Below are 25,241 nucleotides of genomic sequence, written 5' to 3'. Positions count from 1 at the left end.
AGGCCATAAATGAACTTAAGGTGCAGGACCATCACTAAGTGTTAATTTTGACAATAAATGTTTAATTTAGTTTTAGTTATAGTCTTGTGACTAAAATTAATTAAAGCTTTAGTCATAATTTAGTCATCTGTATTTCAGTTTTAATCCAATTTTAGTCGACGAAATTAAAAGCAATTTTAGTCGACTAAGTTGACATTTTAGTCGGTGTTTTCCTTCAGCATACATTTCAATTTTTATACAGACACATTATAACACCTATTTGTAACTGTAGTTTAACAAGCAAGACACATTTAACACAACAATGTCTTTATTACAATTTGTTTCAATGAAATATGAACTGACAATAATATGCCGTTTTAAAACTTAGTTTTCACCTAAATAAGAAAAAAGTGCACAATTGCCCTGAGTTTAATCCTTAATCTTTGTCTCATTTTCGTCTGAGAAAAAAATTGTTGATGAGAAATATGCCGAAAATTTTTAGTTGACAAAATTATCACTGGCACTAGGAAGGAAACATGCCCTTTTTTCAAAACTTTTTTTTTAACATACAGTGTAATTAATGTGAGAATTATCATCTTGAAATATGAGCAATTACAATTGTAGTAAACATTATGACAGAATCCTTTCGCCATTTGCGGCCATTTGTGGTCCGCTATCCATTTTCTAGTGGCCCTCAGCATATATATATATATATATATATATATATATATATACACACACCCCCACCCCCCATGTTGTGTGAGACACCTTACTTACAACTACCACTAATTATAAATTTGACTTGAATAAAAAAAAAGGTTTTGCTTCATTTTCTGCCGTATTTTCTGTGTCAAGATCTTATTTGTTTCACATTAATTACTAAGATCCTCAAGTAAATAAAAACGCATTTAGAATTGTCAACTTAGTACCTATTGCTAGTTTTGAATGTGGAGATCTGCTCAGGGCAGAAACGGATCTATTCTAGTGGGATACCGAGCTGTGGGACACCCAAAATCATGACAAATCCCAAACTGTTTGCCTTTAACAGGTGTACAAAAAAAAAACACATAATCGCTTGATGTATTGGTTTTAGTGTGTAATAAAGTCAGATAATGTCCTCACATCCTTTATTTTTTCTGTATGCAAAAGTTTGGACCTGTGAATAATCAAGTAACCAAATACAACATATTTAAAATGTCGCTTGTTTTTATAATGCATTTTCAATTCATCACTGACCCCAGCTCTACCTCACACTCTGCATGCTTCTTTGCTTACAACTTCTTGTAGTAAATTCAACAGCCAACAGTGGTGAGAGACTGTGCACCTGTGTCATAAAAAAATAAACACCGGTATCAAAAATTCAACATTTGTAGTTGTAGTTTGCGGTGATGGAGAACTGCACTGCATCGAAATAAGAGGTAAAGTGTTACCTCTGGCAGCTGTTGATTTGTTAGTTACCAGGGTTGCTGATTTCTATGAAAATACATTTTGGTGCAGATTTTGTTAGCTGTTACGGTAAAATTTATATTGTGGTCATGTGAGCTGCAATGGTTAATTAAGTCAGGCAGATTTAGAATTTAGACTCAAATTGGCGAAGGTACCCAGTGCTGCCTGGTTTCATATTTCCTCGCACTCTAATACATTTTCATCGACGTCTCTCTAGTGCAGAATGTTTATTCTCTTAATGAAAAATGCCCGAGAGGTGCTGTCTAAAAGCCTGTGTAAACAGTCTGTATTATTTCATGTTTACTACCTGTACATAATATCACAGCACCTGTCAGTTGTTTCACGTTTACTTGTGTTTCCTCATGGCGGTAAATAGAAATGGAGATTGAAGATGAAGAACCACGGGGAATTCTGCAAGTTTCCTCCCCACACCTCCATTTTTTTCCCCCCAATTGAATACTTGCGAAAGGTTGGGGGAAGAAGGGTATCATTACGGCAAGTTTGAGGACTTAGGTCCATCCCAGGGGGAAATGGTGCTTCCCACGATACACTGCAGCCTGGTAGTAAGCGGTGGTGAAGGCAATTACCAGATAACATGTGGAGCAGGACACAGAAAGCAGCTGTGAGCTATGCGTCACAGGGGGAAGAGGGTTGTGTATCGAAGAAGTGCTGTGTGTGTGTGTTCGGGGAGATCAGCTGAGACAAAAATAGTGTTCTGTATGTTTCCTTTGGTGCGACGCAATTATCGCTTCCACTGTTGACAAATCACGTGTGCACACACCTCAAGGTCATTCAACCAGATATCATCTTGTACCTCAGCCCACCTTGTGTGTGGCTGCTTATTCACTCTGGGGGGAAAAGTACATCATTGTACTTTTAGGGGGAAAATATTTTGTGACTTAAATGGTACCTTGACAGTTAGCATTTTTGACGCTGGAAGAGGTCTACTAGAATCCAGTAATTACCCATGTGGGACACAAACTGTAGGTTGTACCATGTTGGTCCGGAATAGACTGCGACTAGATCCTGATTTCACATTTACATGCTACAAAAAATGACTGAAAATCATATTGGAGTTTAAGTTAGCTTTCATTTTGTTAGCTTAATAGCATGTTAGCTAAATACATTTTAAGCTAAGTGTTTCTAGAACAAAAAGTCAACAAGAAGACAAAATGTGTAGGCTGTAAAATGTTGGTCAGAAATAGACTCCAACTGTATTCTGATTTCACATTTACGTGCTACAAAAAATTGTATTGAAGTTAGCTTTCATATCATTAGCTTAATAGTATGTTAACTAAATCATTTTTAAGCTAACTATTTCAACAACAACAAAAGTCAACAAACAAGAAGACAAAAAATGTAGGTGGTCCAATGTTGGTAAGAAATGGACTCCAACTGTATTCTGATTTCACATTTACATGCTACAAAAAATGACTGAAAATTGTATTTAAATTGAAGCTTGCTTTCGTACTGTTAGCTTAATAGCACAATCACCTCAGTCGTTTTTATGCCAACTGTTTCTGGGAGAAAATAAACAAGAAGACCCAAAGTGTAGGTTGTCTAATGTTGGTTAGAAATAGACTCCAACTATATCCTTATTTCACATTTACATGCTACAAAAATGACTGAAAAAATGGTATTGAAGTTTGTTAGCTTTTATATCTTTAGCTTAATAGCATAATTAACTAACTCATTTTTAAGACAACTTTTCGGCGGGGTTCGCGGGGAACCAAAAACCAAGCAGAGTTTAGGTTTTCCAATTCAACCATTGCAGATTAACATGGCCTGCATGACTTTATTGATCGTGTGATAGGAAGTTGACTTGGACAATTTTGCAATTTTGCTATTACAATATGGTGTGTGGTGAGTTTAAGATAATGAACATATGAATTGATTCTGCAATTAAGGTTTTTATTAATGGTGGGAAAAATTATTGATTCCTAGATGCATTATGACACAGATTCTGCATCGGTTAATACATGCAGTAATTGATGATCATAGCGAGTGATAAGTACGTACATACTGTTTGACTCGATGTTTGACACGAAGCCAGCGATGCATGCAGCTCCTCTTCTGTTGTATTGCCAGTTATTTTAATATGCAAAATTTACACCCCATGGTTGGCTTTTTGGAAATGTGACATTTTCATTTATACAATCTTGTCTATTTTGATTTAGTAATAGGTAATAAAAGTAAATGTATCTGTAATTTATTTTCATGGAAAGGCGAGTGAAATACTATTATAATGTTGAAACTCTTCATACATTCAGAAAATAAAATGAAATGCATGAGTAATGTGAATCTTTTTCAGAGACGCCACCTTAGTGGATATCTGTACATTCGGAGGCCAATTTCCATTGGCAGCATGGCGTGTCTTTGACACCCTGCGGGCCCAACTGGCAGCCATTATGCCGATGGAGCTATCATCTTTTAACTCTGATTAAAATGTCTGTGATGTTGAATAAGCTAAAGGTTTAACCAGAAAGGACTCCACAAACACACTCAAACACATACTGGGCTATGACTAAAAGGTTCACTTGTTTTTTTTTCTCTACTAAGCTAAAAAAAAATTTTTTTAGCAAAAAGCATAAATAACATTACTGGTCATCTCGTCCTTGCTGTGATGTGTATGCGTGAAATCACAACATCACAACTTAAAAAGACCAAAATGTGTTTTATAATGACATATCTACTTTTTGCTCCAAATACTGTTTGTGTATTTCATTGACCTGAAACGAGCTAATCCTACTAAAAAGACAGCCTGCTAATTCAGGGTAAGTAGGAGACAGTGAATATCAAGAAGTGAGTGGTTTAAGACTTAGCTTTTCCTCCAACTGTCATGTGTATTCTGGCTTGAGGCTAAGCTTTGGTAAATAAGGGTGAGCTTGTTGTCACTGGAGGTTTTCACAATGACGTCTGTGACCACTGTGGGGCTATCTGTGTCATCTGGCCCTTCAACACCTTCGTGAACGTCTCCATCTGGCAGCCTGAGGAAACAAGTAGAGATATGCCATTCACCTCAGACGCTGAATGAAAGGGCACTTTCAAACGAGAGCTCGGATGTTGCCATGCAGCCCGCCTGAGGATTTTCCCCCTAAAATAAACAAAAACAAGCACAGTGCTAATCTACAGTGAGTCATGCTGGGTGGAAGTTAAGTGAAGTTGCAGCCAACATTGCCTTTAGATGGTGAGTCATAGTAAATTTAGCAACAATGGATTATCTTTGAAAACGAACCATCCTTCTGCTAAGCTTTTGCATATTTTATATTCCACCTTAATGTCTACTTCTGACTTCCGATTTCATTGTTGAGGACTGCAAGAAAATGAATAAATGACACAGAAAGTTTGAATTGACCTAGTGTTGCAATAATAATAATAATAATAACACATAAACATGGAAATTAAAGTGAACCTAAAGTTTGTATGCAGTCTTGCAACATCTATGTGTTATTTTCGATTATATCCAATCCAATATATTCAAATGTATTTGCAAACAAAAGTATTTTCAAATATGTTTTTAATGTATTTGTGTTTAAAAGTTACAAATGTTTACACATACTTGCAAATATGTTAAAACGTTTGAATGAATTTGTTTTCCGGTCAAAAATGTTAACACATGCAAATATGTTCGACCATACTTGTAAATATATTTGAACATATTTACAAGTATGTTCGAACGTATTTGCAAATACTTTTAAACATATTTGCCAGTCAAAAATCTTTACATATACTTGCAAATATGTTCGAACTTATTTGAAAATATGTTAGATCGTACTTGCAACTACGTTTAAAGGAATTTGGAAATACCTTCAAACGTATTTTTGTTGTAAAAAATGTTAATACTTACAAATATATTTTAACGTACTTGCAAATACCTTCAAACTTATTTAAATAAGTTTAAACATATGCAAATTTGCTAGTCAAAAATATTTACTCCACATTTGCATTCAACTGTAAGAAAATAAGAGGACTTCAAAATCAAGAATTGAACTTAAAAGGCCAAGGCTGCCAAGTTACCGTGACTTTAGGTGCCTTTCCAGAAAATTGCAAATTTCTTCTTAAAATATGTTCCAACTTTAGCCGTTTATATGTTTCTGTGAGTACATCACAAGGCGAACGATGTGGATCATTAATTAAAGAAAGTAATGACATCCCCTCAATGCTCTTCTAGGGACAGTCGAAAATGAATTTGTCGAGTCCATTGTTGAATGAATGTAGTGTGAGTGAGGATTTAGTGCACCTTAAGGGAGTCCACACTGAAAATATGCTTCTGAGAGCTCATCTCATATTAATCCCTGACGGAGAGTGTAGATGTGGCTCCATGCTGCCCTCTGGCTAACTTTGAGCTATTCATTACTTTTCAGAATTACGAGCTCCTTGCCTTTTATTCTCCCCATGTCTGTTCCACTGTTTCACCGGGCTTGTGTTCCTCAGCCTTTTGTCCTCTCGTTCCAAATCCCTCAACTATCGGCTGTGACCTTGCAACAGCTATGCATCCTCCTGTGGGACAATTAAACCTTAGCGAGAACAGACGGGAAAGGGATATAAAGAAGCCAGGTTTGTCTTTTTTCCCGACTCACCTTCCTCCTTTGAATCCCTCTTGAAGTCTGAGAGGAGGCTGTTTTATCTGCTTTATGTCGCCTTCAACTAAGGACACGCAGGCCTCCACCTGGCTTGTCCAACTATATAAAACCCTGAAGTGGAAATTTTACCCGCGTTGACGCCTTTGTCATTTTCAACTCCACCCCTGTCCCCTCTTTGACAGGTGCAAGTGCAACCTTCACGCCAACAGCTGTGTGTTTGACAAAGACAAGCTTAGCTGCGAGTGTGAACACAACACCACCGGGCCCGATTGTGGCCGCTGTAAGAGGAACTACCAAGGCAGAGCGTGGAGCGCCGGCTCCTACCTGCCAATCCCGAAAGGCACTGCAAATATATGTGAGTACACACTCTCTCATTACACGCACAGTTGATTAGCAATAGTGACGGGTCACGTGACAGGTGTTTGGCAGGAAAAAAAGACACAATGAAAGTGAAGACTTCAGTACAGACAGCTGGCAAGAGTTGATACCCAATTAGCAGCATCCCACATCATCATCTTTGACTTCTGACGATAACAATTTGAAAAGTAAGACAGTGACTTGTCTGACTGCTTCAAGGCAACACGAGGCAATTAACAGGGTTTCAAAGAGACAAAAGGCAACTTCGTTAAGGCTTTTTTTTGTGGTCTAGAGAGAAATGTGTCTAAATGGCAGACTACAGATACAGACTTTTTGGGAGGCAGGTGCTCAAGCAAAAAAAAAAAGTTTTTATTTATTTTTTACGTTTTGTGAACACAATCAAAACACTATAATGAAATAGTGTAACTTTTTAATGTAATAAAAAGACTTGAAAATAACTTAAAGGGGAAGTCAACATTAAACATTTCTTGACAGTATGTTAAATGTGACCTCACTAGTCTAAACATAACATTGTGATTAACTCATTTGCTCCCAAAACGTTCTATTTTAAATATTACCATGGTCCCAAAAATCTATTTATATGTTTTTTTTTTATGAGGGGGAGTTTATGCTAGAGCATACAGAAGGCTTTAATGCAACGCGTGAAGCTTCTTCTTCTTTTCCTTTCAGCTTTTCCCTTCAGGGGTTGTCACAGCAAATCAGTTTCTTCCATCTAACCCCGTCCTCTGCATCCTTTGCTCTCACACCAACTACCTTCATGTCCTCTTTAACTACATCCATAAACCTCCTCTTTGGTCTTCCTCTAGACCTCCTGCCTGGCATTTGGAAACTCAGCATCCTTCTGCCAATATACTCACTATCTCTCCTCTGGACATGTCCAAACTATCTCAGTCTGGCCTCTCTGACTTTATCTCCAAAGCCTCTAACATGTGATGTCCCTCTTCCTGATTTTATCCATCCTGGTCACTCCCAAAGAGAACCTCAGCATCTTCATCTCTGCCACCTCCAACTCTGCCTCCTGTCTTTTCCTCAGTGGCACTGTCTCCAGACCAAACAACATTGCTGGTCTCACCCCAGTTTTATAAACCTTTCCTTTCATTTTAGCTGAAACTCTTCTATCACACATCACACCTGACACTTTTCTCCACCCGTTCCAGCCTGCCTGCACACGCTTCTTCACTTCTACACTCTCCATTGCTCTGGACTGTTGGCCTTAAATACTTAAAACTCCTCCACCTTCTTGGTCTCTTCTCCCTGTAACCTTACTCTTCCACTTGAGTCCCTCCCATTCACACACAGATACTCCATCTTGCTACGGCTAACCTTCATTCCCCTACTTTCCAGGGCTTCTCCTCCACCTGTTCCCTGCTCTCACTACAGATTACAATGTCATCTGCAAACATCACAAGCCATGGAGATTCCTGTTTAACCTCATCTGTCCTCCTGTCTATTACCATAGTGAACAAGAAGGGGCTCAGAGCTGATCCCTGATGTAGTCCCACCTCCACTTTGAACTCCTCCGTCACACCTACAGCACACCTCACCGCTGCCTTACAGTCCTCATAAATGCCATGCACCACTTGAACATACTTCTCTGCTACTCCAGACTTCCTCATACAAAACCACAGTTCCTCTCTGGGCACCCTGTCATAAGCTTTCTCCAGATCTACAAAGACACAATGCAGCTCCATCTGACCTTCTCTGTACTTCTCTATCAACATCCTCAAAGCAAATACTGCATCTGTGGTACTCTTTTTTTGTTTTGGCATGAAACCATACTGCTGCTCACAAATGTTCACCTCTGCCCTCAGTACTCTTTCCCAAAGCTTCATTGTGTGGCTCATCAGCTTTATTCCTCTGTGGTTGCCACAACTCTGCCCATCTCCCTTGTTCTTAAAAATGGGCATCATCACACTTCTCCTCCATTCCTTAGGCATCTTCTCACTATCTAAGATCTTGTTGAACAACCCAGTCAGAAATTCCTCTTCTCCTAGGCACTTCCATACTTCCACAGGTGTATCATCAGGACCGAGTGCCTTTCCACTCTTCATCCTCTTCAATGCCCTTCCTACTTCATCCTTACTAATCTTTGCTACTTCCTGGTCCACAACAGTCACCTCTTCTGCGCTTCGTTCTCTCTCATTTTCCTCATTCATCAACTCTTCAAAGTACTCTTTCCATCTTCCTACCACACTACTGGCATCTGTCAACACACTTCCATCCCTACCCTTTATTACCCTAACCTGTTGCACGTCCTTCCCATCTCTATCTCTTTGCCTTGCCAACCTGTATAGATCAGTCTCTCCTTCCTTACTGTCCAACCTAGCATACAAGTCATCGTAAGCCCCTTGTTTGGCCTTTGCCACTTCTACTTTCACCTTACGCTGCATTTCCCTGTACTCCTTTCTACTTTATTCAGTCCTCTCAGTGTCCCACTTCTTCTTAGCTAACCTCTTTCTCTGGATCCACTTCTGCACCTCCTCATTCCACCACCAAGTCTCCTTATCCCATTTCCTTCCAGATGACATACCAAGGACTGTCCTACCTGTCTCCCTGATCACATTTGCTGGAGTTGTCCAGTCATTTGGAAGCAACTCTTGACCATCCAGAGCCCGTCTCAACTCCTTCCTGAAAGTCATACAACACTCTTCCTTTTTCAGCTTCCAACATTTCGTCCTCTGCTCTGCCTTTGCCGTCTTTGTCTTTTTCCTACACTCTCACCTACGACTACTTTGCAGTCGCTGATCTCCTGCAAATTACACTGTCTACACAAGATGTAGGCTACCTGTGTACTCCTACCTCCACTCTTGTAGATCACCGTATGTTCCTGCTCTTAAAAAAGTATTCGCGACAGCCATCTCCATTCTTTTTGCAAAGTCAACCACCATCTGTCCTTCTGCGTTCCTCTCCTGGATACCAAACTTGACCATCACCTCCTCATCACCTCTGTTTCTTGCACCAACGTGTCCACTGAAGTCTTCACTAATGACAACTCTCTCACTTCTAGGGATGCTCTGCATCATTTCGTCAAGGTCCAACTAAAAGTTCTCCTTCTCCTGCAGCTCACATCCTACCTGTGGCGCATACCCCCTAATAACATTGATCATCACACCTTCGATTCCTAGCTTCAGGCTCATCACTCTATCTGACACTCTTTTTACCACCAGGACGTTCCTAACAAACTCCTCCTTCACGATAACTCCTACTCCATTTCTCTTCTTATCTACCTATAAGAGACCGTTTGAAGCAATGGTAGTTATTACAAAAACGGCCAGCAGGTGGCAGCAGAGTATAAGAGATCAACCAGGGCCATGTTGCAAAATGCTATTTTCCCCAGGGTTTTAAACAGATTTGTGAATAATGATGAAACTTAGCTAGATTCTAATGCTAATTCCTGCAAAATGGAAAAATGGACTTCCCCTTTAAAAATTAAGCAAGTATCTGTGCACATGCCTGAAGGCATTGTAGAATATATTGCAGTTGATGAATGAGATATCTCCAGCATGTAACCACATCTTTACTCCTACTCTTAAGCGAAGAAAAGTAGGTCGCCGCCTTCACATCTGATGTCCTATGTTGGTGGACTCACATCATGTGCAAATAGAACAAGTTCAGTGAAATATTATTTGTGACTTGACTGCACATGACTAAATTATTTTTTGCCTGTACACATGAAACCCAAGCAAGATCAGCATACTTTACGTGAAGTCTGTACAAATAACATGTCCTGCAATGTTGCTTATACTGTATTTTAAAATTCTAGAATGTTCCCTATTGACTTTAGAATTGTAAACTTTTTGTATATACTTATGTTGTGACTCAATGTTTTTGCCCATCCGATGTAGTTCAGCAACACTTAAATAAAATGCTAATTACATGAAGTATTCATTCTTCTTATCGGCCATTATGACAAACAGACTAACTGCCACTTAATTCATTAATCAGTTGAGGAATGAAGTACAGTATCGCACATACACATTGCCCGTTGCCGCTCATATATCAGAATAAACTATGAGCTGCATTTATATGCTTGAGTGTGCTGGTATCCATTTGAAGCTCAGGTTTTTATCCTGCTCCTTCACCCTCTTGCATCTGCTGTGATTTCTGCATTCATCACCGGTGCTCGAAGGCTCCTGGCCACCGACTAATGACTTATTCTCCCTCCCAAGGGATCCCTGTTATGAGACTTGAGAAGGGCGAGTGAAATAACCCTTCCTAGAGCCCGGATTGACAGCACATTATTAAAAAAAATAAAATAAAAAATGTTACACATCCATTGATTCTATAACCACCCCACAGATCCACATTGTGTTTTCCTTGGATGTGATTAAACTTGGGGTGTCAGGCAGGCAATTAAAAATTGTAATCGTAATTAATCGCATGACTTCAATAGTTAACTCATTATTAATCACACATTTTATATCTGTTCTAAATGTACAATAAAATGTACAATAAAATATTTTTTTCATTCTCTTAACATAATAGTGGAAAAAAATGTTAAACATTAGAAATAAGGTTGCATCTTTTAATCATTGATAAAGTAATTTCATAAAAAATTCTTAAAATTTAGTTACAATTAAAAAGATGTACTGTACTATAAAAAGCGAGCATTGATTTGTGTTGAGGTCATTTTTTCTGCCACTAGATGGCATAATTGCATTTGGAAGATGTTGGTGACAGCTCAGTGCATTTTTTTCTTTTTATATTAAGAGCTATCTAATCTTTAACATGAAGTAACTTGTGAAATTCTGCACATTTTTTTAATTTTAAAATACAACTTGACCCCAGTTTCCATAAATATATGCATTATTATTAAATGAATAACTGCAAAATTTTGACGTGGACCTGTCTACTGCGTTGCGACTGGAATTCCCCCAGTACAGGATTTCCAAGTAAGGGGCGATAATTTGAACCTCGCCAGCCAGATTGATAATTGTGATTCACTCAAGGGAGTTCTTCACATTATCAATCTGGTACTTCACTCGGCAGACCCGATCGGGAAAGGCGGAAACTTGCTGTACAATACTTCGAGCTGATTGGACGATGCGGCATCTTTACACATTTGTTTGGACCAATCAAGGCAACGGATGAAAATCTCGTCTTCCGTCTCGTCTTGGGGGTGGGGGAGCACAGACATCTTTACGAGATAAAAAAGCACGAAACGCCTCTCGCTGTTCAAATTCAACAAGGAAACTGTGAGTAAATCTGCGAGAACATCATTAATTGCAGCATCCATTCATCTGTTAGGTTCGTTTGTTTCCCCCCGCCATCGGCACTTGTTGGTTTCGTCCTGCCTAAAACAACGCCTGATTGGTCCGACCTAAAAATGGTCGGCTGCAAACGTATCAGCGGGAGCGGTACAAGATGTATTCTCCGGAGTTTGTGAACTCACAAATACCACGAGAATCCATCTTGCTGGCAAGGTTACGGTAATTAATCACGTGTTGAAAAAAAATTGTGGCATTAAAGAAACTTTAAATTAACTCAAAATTAACACACTCATTTTGACACCCCTAAATGAAAATGAATTCAGGCTAAATCTGCATGCAGTGCACATTAAAAGACTACACACCCTTGTTCAAATGGGATTCTTAATGTAAAAATAAGTTTTTATTCACTTAAAAGGAAAATATAAATAGTCACATTGCGCCGGTGTAGGCTACACTTCGATACCTCTTCGAATAAATGAATATAAGGAAATTTGTAAAGCAAATGTGATGAAGATAACGTGCTACATAAGTGTACTTGATTTAGCATTTTGATCAAAATTGAGTTCTCAATTGTTTCTTTTTCTTTGTGATCTTGGATTTCTTAGCCCAAAAATACACAGGAAATTGTTGTCACGTACTAAACAGCTATCTGTATTGCTTCCTGGCAGCCTTTTTGACCAATTTCCTTCTCATGTGTTCATTAATTCTGGAGGGACATCCAGTTGTTGTTAATATCACGGTTGTGCTATATTTTCTCATCATGTTTACTGTCTTCACTGTATTCCAGGGTAAATTCCAGGTGGACTGGTGTCACAAAAGATACATTTCAAATCCAAACTACAAGCTTTCTCTTCAAAAGTAATCCCAATAGAGTCTAAAACACTTACCTAGCCTTCTCGCTCGCTCGCATGCACTCCTCAAAGGATTCTTCTGGAATACTTTGCAGCTCCGTCGTTGCAGCCATCTTGATGTAGTTCTTGTGTTCAAAACATGTCCCCTTGGTGACCAGCTTCATCATAGGAAAGAGAAAAAAAAATCACACAGCATGATGATCTCGGCTAGGAACTGTCAGATGCTCAGGGCATTGTAAGCAGGCATGTTGCCATGGTGAAGCCCACGGACGAAGCAGACGCCACAGATTGTCCTTGTAGATGTTTGTGGAATATATATTTTTGTGTTTGAAATGTATCTTTTATGACATCAGTCCTGGAACTTTCCTGACACACCTTGTGTTTAATGCAGAGGAAATTCTTTTGTACCCTTCTCCTGTCTTATAACTTTGAATAATGAGATCCCTCTGATGCTGTGGAAACTCTCTACGGACCATGGCTTGTGCCGTAAAATCCATCCATCCAGTTTCTATACCGCTTATCCTCATTAAAGCCACGGGTATGCTGGAGCCTATCCCAGCTGACTTCTAGCAAGAGACAGGTACGCCCGAGACTGGCCGGTTATAATTAAAAGGAGCTTTAATTTCAATTAAGCCTAACTCTTCCAAATGAAATGGACACGTAATTGTCCCCTTTGTAATGATCAAAGCAATTACAAGTAACAGCCCAGTGATCATTTGGCAGTTCTTAAGACACAAATCAAAAGTGGGTGAAAAAATCAATTACAGTAATCAATAATTTATTAAAAATTAAAAATAAAAAAAAGTCCAGTTACATGGGTGCAATACAGCCCTCTTACAAAGGAGCGTAGTAGAGGGAACAGAGAGGAAGAACAGGATTTCATGTAGAAGAAAGAAGGAGTGTCGTCAGCCGTCAAACTGTCACCGTTATCTTCTCCCTTGATAGTTGAGAGCTGTTAAAACGTGACACACACGCGCGCACACAAGCAATCAGCCACCTAACATAACCCTCTGTCCCTTAGCCTCACACATTCGTGTGGAATTTCCTCCTCGGTGGAGAATGAAGGAGAAGTATCAGTTTGACCATCAGCCATGGCAGTTCATTTAACTGTCAGACTGAAGGTGCTGTTGAAGGCAAGTCGATTTTGTGAATGTTAAATTTAGCGCGCATAGTTTTGGAATCATTTTAAATCAACCTTTTCATGCATAGTGGTCGCGGCTGTGGTAACAATTCAAAAGGTGTGTCTTCCATACAGTATTTGTGACTCTTAATGTCCAAATTGTGAATCTATCACTACAATGGGCACACAAAATAGCAGACAGAATGTCAGAAATGCCACTTTGTTTAAAAACAAGTATAGTGGAAACCTCATATTTTTTATTTTAATATTTTTGTTTGTTTTATTTTTATTTTATTATTTATTATTATACATTTTATTACTTTATTATTTAATTATTATACTTTTTTAACAAATAACATCTTATTTTTAGGAATATCTTACACCACTTTTTTCAGACCGATACCAATACGAGTACTCAACACTTAAGTAATCATCGATACTGATACCAAGTACCGATACCACTAGTACTTTTGATACATACATTTCCCTCAAAAAAGACTAATAACAGATCAATTTAGAGAAAGACCTATGTATCCCAATATAGCATTTTTCATTAAAACTTTCAATTCTAATTTCTAATGCCTTGAATTCCTAATTATTTTTCAAGCTTTGCTATCATAAATAATTTTGACCTATAGATTCTGCAGTAATGTTGGCAAATGGCACAGTCCAACATAAAGTATATCATGACTAATGGGTGACAGCTGACATCCATTTGTGCTTTTGCCTGTAGAAGATGTTTAAAGAGAGTGCTCGATGTAATTGCATTACAAGACCGGTCTGAGGCAGCTGCCAATCAGGACTTCATTATAGTTCATTCTCCTCTCATAGATGATGTAACATTATTTTTAATGTATTTAAAATGTCAAAATAACAGGCAGGATTAAGCTCTACAAGATGCTGCAGCTTTATTTAAGTCCAACCGAGAGGTGCTGATCATAAAAATGGGACCAAAACGCACTCACCTATTTTCATGGGTGCATATACTCTACATACCGTACCGTGCCTCACACTCATTAACACACTGGATATTTTTGATGAATCTCTCCTGCACAGTGCAAGCATGTTTCAGTACATATTTTAGCTGTAGGAGCAAATCCCACAGGATATTCTAAAATAAATCTCATTGTCAGTGAGCACAAACAACTATTATGCAAATAGTCCTCCAATATCACTTCTCCACAATAACACCTTGAATTACATCCACTTTCGACTGGAACCTTTTAAGAGTCATCGGTAATATTAGATTACTCACTATTTCCTTTGAACAGTAGTGGATTATAAATAAAGCATGCATGATTATATTTTTTCCAAACTCAATATGATTAAAAAATATTTGTATACTTCTTAGAACTATGATCGTAATAAAAAGGAAGCACTAATAATTTCAGAACCATATTTATATTAGGTTAACATTTTTTTCCACTTTTATGTTAAGAGTATGAAAAACTTGAAAAAACATTTTTTATTGTACATTTAGAACAGATATAAAATGTGAGTTAATTATTGAAGTTATGTAATTAAATACAATTCAACATTTGAATGGGCTATATATATATATATATATATATATATATATATATATATATATATATATATATATATATAGCCCATTCAAATGTTGAATTGTAGTTAATTACATAACTTAATAATAATTAACTCACATTTTATATCTGTTCTAAATGTACAATAAAAAATGTTTTTTCAAGTTTTTCATAAAGTTGTGTTCCCTGTAGCTTCATCAGAGAACATGTTTATTAAGGGCTTCATATAATTTATTATTAAGGTCAAAGTGGTGATCTCAGATGGATGACTGCATAAATGCGCAGAGCCTGTGAGGCATTAATTTCTCCAAGCACAGATCTCTGTAAAGAGAGATTTATTGTAAAATCACTCGACGTTACCGCACATGACTCAGCCCGCCTCGTGCGTGTGCGTTTGCGTGTGCGTGCGCGCATGTGCGTGTGTGTGCGTGCGCGGGATGGAGCATGGGCTACTGACCCCACATGGTCATAGATCATTTTCAGTGAATCGCACGCCCTTCACAGATCATGTTCAGTGACTTGCAACCGTGATCTCTACACAGCTCGTAAAAATCAATGAAGCACACCGTCAACATGAGCCGCTAATGCTCTTCCTGTGTGATAGGACAAAATTAGATTGCCGCCATGCCCTCGTAATAATAGGGCTGGGTCACGTGAACGGGATAGAAAATGACAGTGATTGAAAAATTATGGAACGGGCGCGACACTGGATCTTGGAAGTCTGTTCGAACCCCACAGATTGTTCATAAGGAGGAAAGACGTGTGTCAAATAAAATTTTCATAATTTTGCCACGTTTACATTTATTTGTTTATTTCAGATCTAGACACATAAAAAATTGAAAAAAGTATTTTTATATATAAAAATAATTCTATACAATATACATATGATAATAGTCAATATTATACAAAGAATTGAAGTAATATAGATTGAATATAGGTTGTATATTTGTACGTAATGGACCTTTTGAGTTGAGCTGTTTATTTATTCAAGTGCACAACCCACTCTGCAGTTAATTGGTTCGCTGTGTCTATTAGAGTGGAGGCCACAATTAGAGGAATTATTGCATATTAGAGCACCACTGAGTACATTGTGCTTTTATCACAGCATTCTAATCAACAGCTCCTTGAGTGTTGTGGCACTCCCATATTTCCTCGCTGAAGGCGAAGAGCAGTCGTATAGTGTTGGCAGAAGATATTTTTGCTCTATAAACCATGTGATTGCTTTTTTTTCGACTATTCCTGCTCAAGCTGTGAACTTTTTTTTTTTGTGATGCTCGCTAACAAGAGCCTGTCTCTGTCACTTCTTCTGGATTTATATTTACAGTAGTGTATATCCATTTTGGAGTATATTATTGTTTGTACATATTTGGAACCACAGTGTTTATTATTATTATTATTTTCAAAATAAAATTGAATGGACAAAATAAGACTGACTAATCCCTCACATAGCAACTGTATAGCAACTACAAAATAAAAATGTCTAGACAAAATTATACTGACTAATACCTGCCATAGCAACTGTATAGTGACTACACAAAAATGACTCGACATAATAAGCCTGACGAATGTCTCCCATAGCAACTGTATAGCAACTACAAACTAAATGACTAGACTAAATCAGACTAACACCACCCATAGCAACTGTATAGCAACTTCAGTATAAAATTGAATGGACAAAATAAGACGGACGAATACCTCCCATAGCAAAATGAAAATTACTAGACTAAATAATATATATAACATATAATAAATAATACATATAATTATATAAGGGTCAAACTGGTTCCATTATAACTGTAGAACTGTTTTGCAATATAGGAACAAAAAGTGAAGTAACAATGCATATAACAGGGACAGTTTTGTATTCATCCAATACTTATTTCCATTAAACAAATTTGAATACTAATATCCCAGTTGGATCCTTTGTTTTCCAAAAGTCGAGTAAATCCAGACATTTTTGCAATCTCAGGCTAACATCATCTTGTTTTCATTTTCACTGTTCTTTATCAACATTTATTTTGACCCTCTAAGCTAATACCGTACCGCAAAAAAACGCACTCTCAAGCACAATAAAGGTGATTATGATTCAGCTCGTCGTAACCGCTGTCCTTCCTGTCTCCTCGATGGCATCTGCGCACCCCCCCGGAGGTCCGACATCCATTATGCTCCGTCGCCGTGCGTCGGCATCGCTTCCTACAGTTCACAGCTGTTAATTTACAGTACGCCTGGCTGGCAATGATCAGAGACAGTGATTGAATGACAGCAGTTGGAGTGTCACAAACAACACATGCGCACACTTGCCGTGACCTTCGACCACAGTCCTTCACCAGGGATATGTGGAAGATTTGAAACTTGAACTTTCTTCCATACCTAATTCAAAACCGTCCATTGCTGTGTTGTAAATATTACTTCTAGAAAACGGAGACATCTCAATTCCACAGAAGCACAAGCAGTTGGACACCCTGAGGTGAGAGGGATCTTGTTGAATGAGACACACCACATTATATGCTCAGTTGCCGTCTGGCACGGGGAGGGACGGCGGACAGGCAGGCTGCAGGATGAGACGTGTTCTCGTTGGCTTCACAGGCAAACTTTTCTATCTGCGGTGACATTTGATATGTTTTGTCGGCGTTTGGTGTGCATGAGAATTCTGTCTGGCGTTCCTTTGACAAAGAGTATTTTTAACAAAGCAGGCGAGCTCAGAAGCATCTTCAAACGTCTTTTTAACTTTATAAGATAAAGGCTTGTATTGTTTCTGACCCTATTGTGTCCACTGGAATTCGTTTTTCAATGACGCTCATGCGGTTGGGGTGTTGCGCGAAGAAAGTGGTGAAATCCGATCAAGGGGATTCATGAATTCAAACAGTAAGAGTGGATTGTAAATGAATGAATGTCTTAATTTGTCTTTATTTAACCTTTTCCTCTTCCTGTCTTGCAGGTATCCCTAATAACATTGGTCCAGTTAGTAAGTAATCCGCCATAAAGAAACTACCACAATCCTGGATGCTTCGCTTTGCCTATCGTGCCACCCCTCACCACACGTCTCGGAAATTGGTGCCAAGTGTTCATTTCTGATAAGATGCTGCTCTTTAGGGTTAAAAATGGGTTGCTAATATTAGGGATGTTCAATACCACTTCTTTTTTTTTCAGATCAATACCAAGTACCGATACCACTAGCATTTTTGATTGATGATTTCCTACATATGTTAATATAGCATTTTTCCATAAGATTGCATAACATTAATGGCAGTTTTCTATTATTCAAATTTCTTGTTCCAGATCATAAAATTGCCTGAAGAAGGACCGATACTTTGAATTAAAGATAGGAATCGGCCTGATACCAATACCTGGTAAAACCTGTAAATGTATTAGGTTAAACCTAACAACGACACTAAAACAATAATGAGACCAGAAAACATGGCGGATATTTTGCACATTTCACCTATGAGAACATTGTATTTGTCTATCGTTACCAACCACTTAGGGTAATAGTTAGGGATAAGAATTTATTTTTAAAGAATTAACTAATTAACCTCTAACATCTAATTAACACATTGAACACCCTAAATCATGAATATAAATTAGGGTATTGTTCTTAATTCTGCATCACTTAACTCTGACTTAAGTGGAATGTGGGCTTTAAATTGTTGTTGTGGGACTTCATAAAAAAAATTAAATTGAGGCTTTGTAATCAGAGGTGGCAAATCCAGGTTCAGAAAGTAAAAACCCTGCCACAGTTTGGCTATAGCCCCAGTTACTAGCTAGCTAGCTCCATAGCTAGCTCCCATGGCGCTTGTTTACCTGCTAGGGAGATAGCTAGCGACCTAGCTAGCATCAGGGGCTAAAGCCAAACTCTGTGGCAGGTTTTTACTTTCTGGACCTGGATTTGCCACCTCTGTTTGTAATTAATAAATCATTTTTAGGAAGAAAAAAAAAGGTCATATTTAACTTATTAAGCAACATCAGATTCATTTTAGTTGCCAAACGAACAAGACTCTAAATTCAAGCTTGCTATATTCAAGCTTTCAGAGGACTTATTCAAGACTCAAGCATGGTATCGTGAGCAAAAATTATTTGCAATGAAGGCCATACCAGATTGATAAATATTTACTATAACAGCGTGACAATACCTCAAAGTGCATTCATTCACCTATTATGTTGTTGTATGTTATGAAGTTACTGAAAAAAAGGTTAACCAAAAAAAATCATGCAAAATCTCAACATTATAATTTATTAATGTGACAATTTGAAATTTTGGTGCAAATTTTAGCAAGGATCATGGAAGTTGACACACATGATTTGCATTCACGGGCCACATAAAATAATGTGGCGGGCCATATTTGGCCCCCGGGGCTTGAGTTTGGCACCTGTGAATTTGAGTGTATTGCTTTCCATTTGCGTATTCCACCACATGAGAACAGCTCAACATATTTCTTTACCGTCTCCTGTCTTTTACAAATAAATAGCATGCCAACTTTATTTAAGTGCAGAGACCTTTCTAAAAGCTTGAGGTTGCCTAAGGTTATTTTAATATAAGCTATATGGCACCGCGCACTGATATTATCACCATCAAGCTGTGACCTTAGAAAAAGAAGAGAGAGAGAAACAAGGTGTGTGATCTCATGTTGCTGCTGTCTGGACGGCTGAGTGATGCAGCAACAGCAGGACTGCATTGAACACAAAGTCAGAGTGCATTCAAAGCCTGTGCCAGCCTTTTATTGCAATTCTTAGAGAATATTACCGACGCCTGCATCGGCAGACTGTTTGACCAAAACGTCAGATTCAAATTTAGCATCCACTGGTGAAGAAATGGACCCAATCATCTATTCGGTGGTCATAAAACATCCAATTGTATTTTAATCAAATATGTCAGCATTTCAGCAATCAAAAGAGAATTTCATGGCACAAAATATAAATATTCAAAGCATGCAGTCAACATAGCCATTAAATGTATTTCTCTTATTAGTGTCATTGGAATAAAATAGATTCCATTTAGTAATCAAGCTACGTCACTTTCTACCTGCAGTATGGTTATAAGACATTTGAATAAATACGGTATATAACTTAACAAATGTACCACTAGAATGAATACAAATAAACATGCATTAACTTTGTTTGTTTTTTAATTAAAAAAAAAAATTCAAGAATATCTGAGCGAGGCTTCACTCAGACTCTCATGAGTCTAACTTATTTTTTATTGCAGTGGTAGCGCCACCTACTGGCGAAAGGAAAAACGTTTTAAAACCAGATTTACTTCATAGTTGCTTGGAAGATGATTTTGATGTTGAAACACGAAGTTTGTGCTATTTTTGTGAAATGATAATGAAATGAAAGGCAATATTAACTACTTTTTTTGTGATTTAAAAAACAACAACCTGTAAAGCGTATCTGAGTGAGATTTTCGAAACGCTGTTGCCGCGGCAACACATTGTTCACCAACAATTATGTCCAATATCATAAATAATAACATTCATTTTTTTTTGCGATTTGAAAAAAAAAACTGTAAAGCTTATCTGAGCGAGTTTTTTTTTTTTTTTTTTTTTCAAGGACTCTCGTGTGTCTTGTTATCGTGCTGCCGCGTTGGGCAATCGTCCTACAGCGTGTTACGTGAGCCCTCGCGTGTAAACAGATTGTCCTCAGGTGGTTTTTAATCAGGCTTAAGAGAAAAAAGTGGTCAGCAAAGTAGTCAGAAATGGACACGAGGCAAATGAGACCAACCAATTTTCTGCTGCTTGCCTTCTTTATCACCTTCACTCGTCATTTCGCTTCCCCCTCTGTGCCGTGCTCAAAATCTGTGCATGTGTGTGTGTGTGTGTGGGGGGGGGGGGGGGGGGGTTATTGGATGCATGCTCTTCTCACAAACTAAACACATGCCGCAGAACACTAGTTCTCTCAAAGCCATGCATCCAAATGCCGGTCCCCGCCATGCATGAAACCCGTCCTCAAGAGCTTAACATGGAGCGTGCATGCTCGACACTCACACCTGCAGCCTTTCACAGTAGCGGCACAAAACGACTCCGACGATACGCGTGGATGAGGATGAGGCTGTGCAAACAACACAAGTTTGAATAGTAAATGACTAAAGAGGATGAGAGAAGTTCAGCCGTCCTTGAGGATGTTAAATAGGCAGAAATGTGGAATGAAGGGGTGTCTTGCATTATTATTATTGTTTTTATTTTTTTTTACAATTTTAATTTATCATGATTGATTATTTCCTTTTCCTTTCATATATTTCAGGGTAATCAAATGTGACTAAATTGCAATATATTAAAGCAAACCTGGCCATACTAATAGCATTTTTATTATTATTGGTATGACATTGATTGAAACCCTCTCACGGCCCTTCTGAGCAGGTCCAATCATCTATGAATATAAATAAACTAAGCAATTTTGAGAGCAAAAACTCTCAAATGAAATAAATGGATGCAAGACTTTGAAATGCGACTTTGGGCATAATGTGGGCCCTTTGTTTTGTAATCCATCATAAAAAGATGACATTTTTTGGTGCGAAGCCACCAGGGGTGAATTCACAATCAACGCCTGATTCCAAATGCAAGATCAATCATGAATCATTTTTTTTGGAGGGAGATGGGTGAGGGGGCAAAAAAGGATGAGATTGGATGAGAGTCTTTTGTCTCTCTTAAATCAATAAATGCAAACGTTGGGGGATTAAAAGTGATTGTCACGGTCTTCCGAGCAACCAAGCTGATGTATTATTCAGTTCAGGGGGAAAGCAAGTTGAAGCGCAACAGCTTGAAAAATGTTCTTTTGTTCAGGAAGCCTCTGTTGACACCTTTTTTATATTCATTAGCTTTGTGTTAACTAAGTGTGGAACTGCCGAACATATTTGACTGGCAAATACGTTTGAATATGTTTACATTTATACATTTTACTATTACAAACATACTAACATACATAGGCTAAATGGTAAAAATTTAGCATATTTTCTGTATTGCCATGGCACAAGTAAAAAAAAAAAAAAAGTTACTTTATTTTAGCATTTGGCCTACATTATACTAGTACATTAAAAAATTAAGTACTTTTTTAATTTTTATTTTATTTAATATTTATTATTTAGTTTATTATGTCTACAGTGCATAATTACCATTCCGCTTTTTTTTTAAAATCCCCCCCCTTTTTTTTTTAAGCATTTAATCTTCATTATACCAATATGTTCAAAAATGAAGTGCTTATTCCTAATTTTTATGATTTATTACTACGTCTGCCGTGCATGATCTCCGTTTTTCCCGTAATGCCACGGGGTATTGACTTGCGCATGCGAATACCCAGCGGCATTATGGGAAAAAACTGCCCAACGGAAATCAATCAAGTATTAGATATTTAGACCACAAGTACTGTACGTTTGAACGTACTTACGTATTTACAAATAAGTTCATACGCATTTATGAATACGTTAATACTATTTATATACATACTTGCAAATATGTTTAATCATATTTAAATAAATAGCTTTGAACATATTTGCAAGTATGTTCAAACATAAATACGTTTGAATGCATTTGCCAGTCAAAATGTTCTACTCCATATTGGCCAGTTCCACACTTTCGTAGTTAACTACGGAAAGTTGCATGATTTATAGAATCAAAGGATAAAGAATGATGAAGAGAAAAGATGGAGGCGCATGATAAGGGAATGTATCCGTGTTGCTTGGCACATGAGTATTTCCCCGACACGGAAATACCGACGTGTATGTACGCTGAGGTTATGCTTCCCACAGCAGTCCGTCATTCCAAATCCCAACACCTGCCATTATTTATTCATTGTTATTCCTCCACCAGAAATACACTGTAATTAGATATTGATCACATAGTCAATGTGATGAATTAAACAAAATGCCCCCTAACGTCTTGGGTTGCCATTAATAGTTAAGTCGCTTGCATAAGCCATGACTCAAATGTGAGCTTTCAAAGAGGATGTTTTTATTTTGTTTTTTTGTTTTTTTTTGTATTCATATATTTTCAGTTTGTTAATCATCATCGCCATCATCATAAACATACAGAGCACAAGTCACGCTAACTACATACAACGTCTCCCCCGGTGTCCTCTAATGGGTGCTTCGCCCATGTCAACCTGTGCCATATTACATCTGCCGTTTCCCAATTTGACTGGTTTGACTCATGCCGGACTTGTGCGTGTCTCCAGTTGTGTGTGTTCACTACCACATAGTTCCCCCCTGTAGACTATCTGTTAAGTGCATCACACAAGTGCACATGAATAACTGATGGTTTCTCTCAATTGCACGCAGTTCGGCCGAATGCGTCGTCCCTAGGTGTCGCTAACCGAAAAGAAGGTAGGCATCTCAGATTACGCAATCATGTTTTTGCTTTCACACAGATTTATTTACTGTAACAAATAAGACACTTTCTAGCGAGGTGACCCCTTTTAAAGCTGAGTATTTATTTCCCAAAGATGTTCACGATAACACATGTTGACTCTTCACTGAAGATTTGCCTTTTTTGATGAGACGCTCGTTGTTATAATGTGATTTGAGTCTGCACGCTATCTTTTACTACCCTTGGACACGCATCGTGCGCATTCCACTGCTTCTATTCAGAGCTTCCTTGAATTCTTTGTCCCATCGGAGCGCATCGGGAAGAAAAGCGGAAGTGGTTTCTCAGTGGTTTTGTGCATATTGATGCCGGGCTTAAATCCATCATGCGGATGTGATGTGCAGCCGTCTCGCAAACAACTCTCTGCCCTCCGAGGGCTGCAGCAAAAGTGTCAAAGGCTTGTGTCACGCAGTTTGATGCATATTTCCTTTACCGGCTTTTTGTTCTGTGACTGAAGCACAATTGGGAGATTGATGCGTTCACTGGCAGTCTGTTTCCTTAGCCACGCTTCGCACACACATTTCGAGTGGAACATTCTTGGCTGGCCTCCAGTGATGTGGAGGAGCGGTTTGTCAGAGGCTAGTTTGTGTCTGGGGGAAGCACGCACACGCACGCACGCGCGCGCAAGCCTTTGAATCATACAAAACACTTGTTTATGAAATGAAGCATAAAATAATAAGACTTTAAACCTTCGGCATCGCTGGCGTTAGTAACAGATGCTGCCACATGCAGCCAACTCCGCTTGGCAAAGCCACTCCTCGTTTTCCAGAGCCATCATTCATCTTTTACGGCCTGCTTTTCTGTTCATGATCAAACTCAATGCTCCATGTTCTTAATTATCTGACATTACATGCTTATGTTTGATTGCATTATCATGTTGTTTTCTTTGTTTCTTTCTTTTTTATTTTTTTATTTGTTTCTAGTAGCTCCACAAGTTGCATTGTCCACTGCCCCTTCAGTCCACGTTGCAAACCGCAAAAGAGGTAGGAATTGCCCCATGATCACAACTCTGACTTCTTATTTAATGAACCAATACTTTTGTCATACCTTGAAGTACTAACCTATGCTTAGACTGATCCTTACCTAAAGCTAAATGTCAAGAAAGTGTGAGAGACTATAACTACAGTATGTTTACACAACTTGTCTGAGAATCCAAACTTTTTAGTAGTGATGGACAAAAGAAGCTTCATGAAGCTTCATGAAGCACTTGTGATATTTTTTGACTCCTGTAGGTGGCACTCTTGGTATAAGGATGTACTGGAAATTTCACCAATTTCCATTGCACTGGCCTTTGAATCTAAACCAACAGCACCATCTATAGTAGTAAGATATTATCGCAAGTGCTTCATGAAGCTTCATGAAGCTTCATTTTCCCATCATTGCTTTTTAGTCCCCTTGTATGCTTTACTTACTACGGGAGAGTGGAACGGCCAATGTGGAGTAAACAGTTTTTAGCGGCAAATACGTTCAAATGTATTTTTATGTTATGATATTTAAATACGCTCCAAGGGATTTGCAAGTACATTTGAACGTAATACCGGGTACGTTTGAATGTACTTATAATATGTTTGAACGTACTTGCAAATACATTTGTAGGCTAAATACTAAAACCTTTTGGCCTACATTATACCAAATACGTTCATAAATTAAGAACGTAAACGTTATTTATTTGGAATTTTCATGATTTAGTATTATGTCTGCAGTCAGTGAAGTGCATGATTTCCATTTGGCGTTTTTTTTAGCATTTAGCATTTTAAGTAGTATGTTCGAAAATATTTT

General features: G+C 38.1%; 1 protein-coding gene across 5 annotated transcripts in view; it reads left to right on the top strand.

Moving 5' to 3' along the window:
* ntng1a (netrin g1a) overlaps window positions 1–25,241 on the top strand; it is a 95,963-nt gene that overhangs the window by 57,726 nt on the left and 12,996 nt on the right. For 3 of the 5 annotated variants that reach the window (XM_086066036.1, XM_086066037.1, XM_086066035.1), the window contains exons 4-5: window positions 6,191–6,363; window positions 18,050–18,076. In XM_086066036.1, coding sequence (XP_085922162.1) covers window positions 6,191–6,363; window positions 18,050–18,076 — 200 coding nt within the window. Of the gene's footprint in view, window positions 1–6,190; window positions 6,364–18,049; window positions 18,077–23,377; window positions 23,423–24,385; window positions 24,446–25,241 lie in introns of all 5 variants that reach the window. The other 2 variants (XM_086066039.1, XM_086066038.1) reach the window with 2 other exon arrangements.

This window comes from Leptonotus elevatus, chromosome 21 (assembly GCF_054856555.1).
Source record: "Leptonotus elevatus isolate MCC_2025b chromosome 21, RoL_Lele_1.0, whole genome shotgun sequence".
Classification (NCBI taxonomy): domain Eukaryota; kingdom Metazoa; phylum Chordata; class Actinopteri; order Syngnathiformes; family Syngnathidae; genus Leptonotus; species Leptonotus elevatus.
This window is presented reverse-complemented; position numbering and strand designations above follow the sequence as displayed.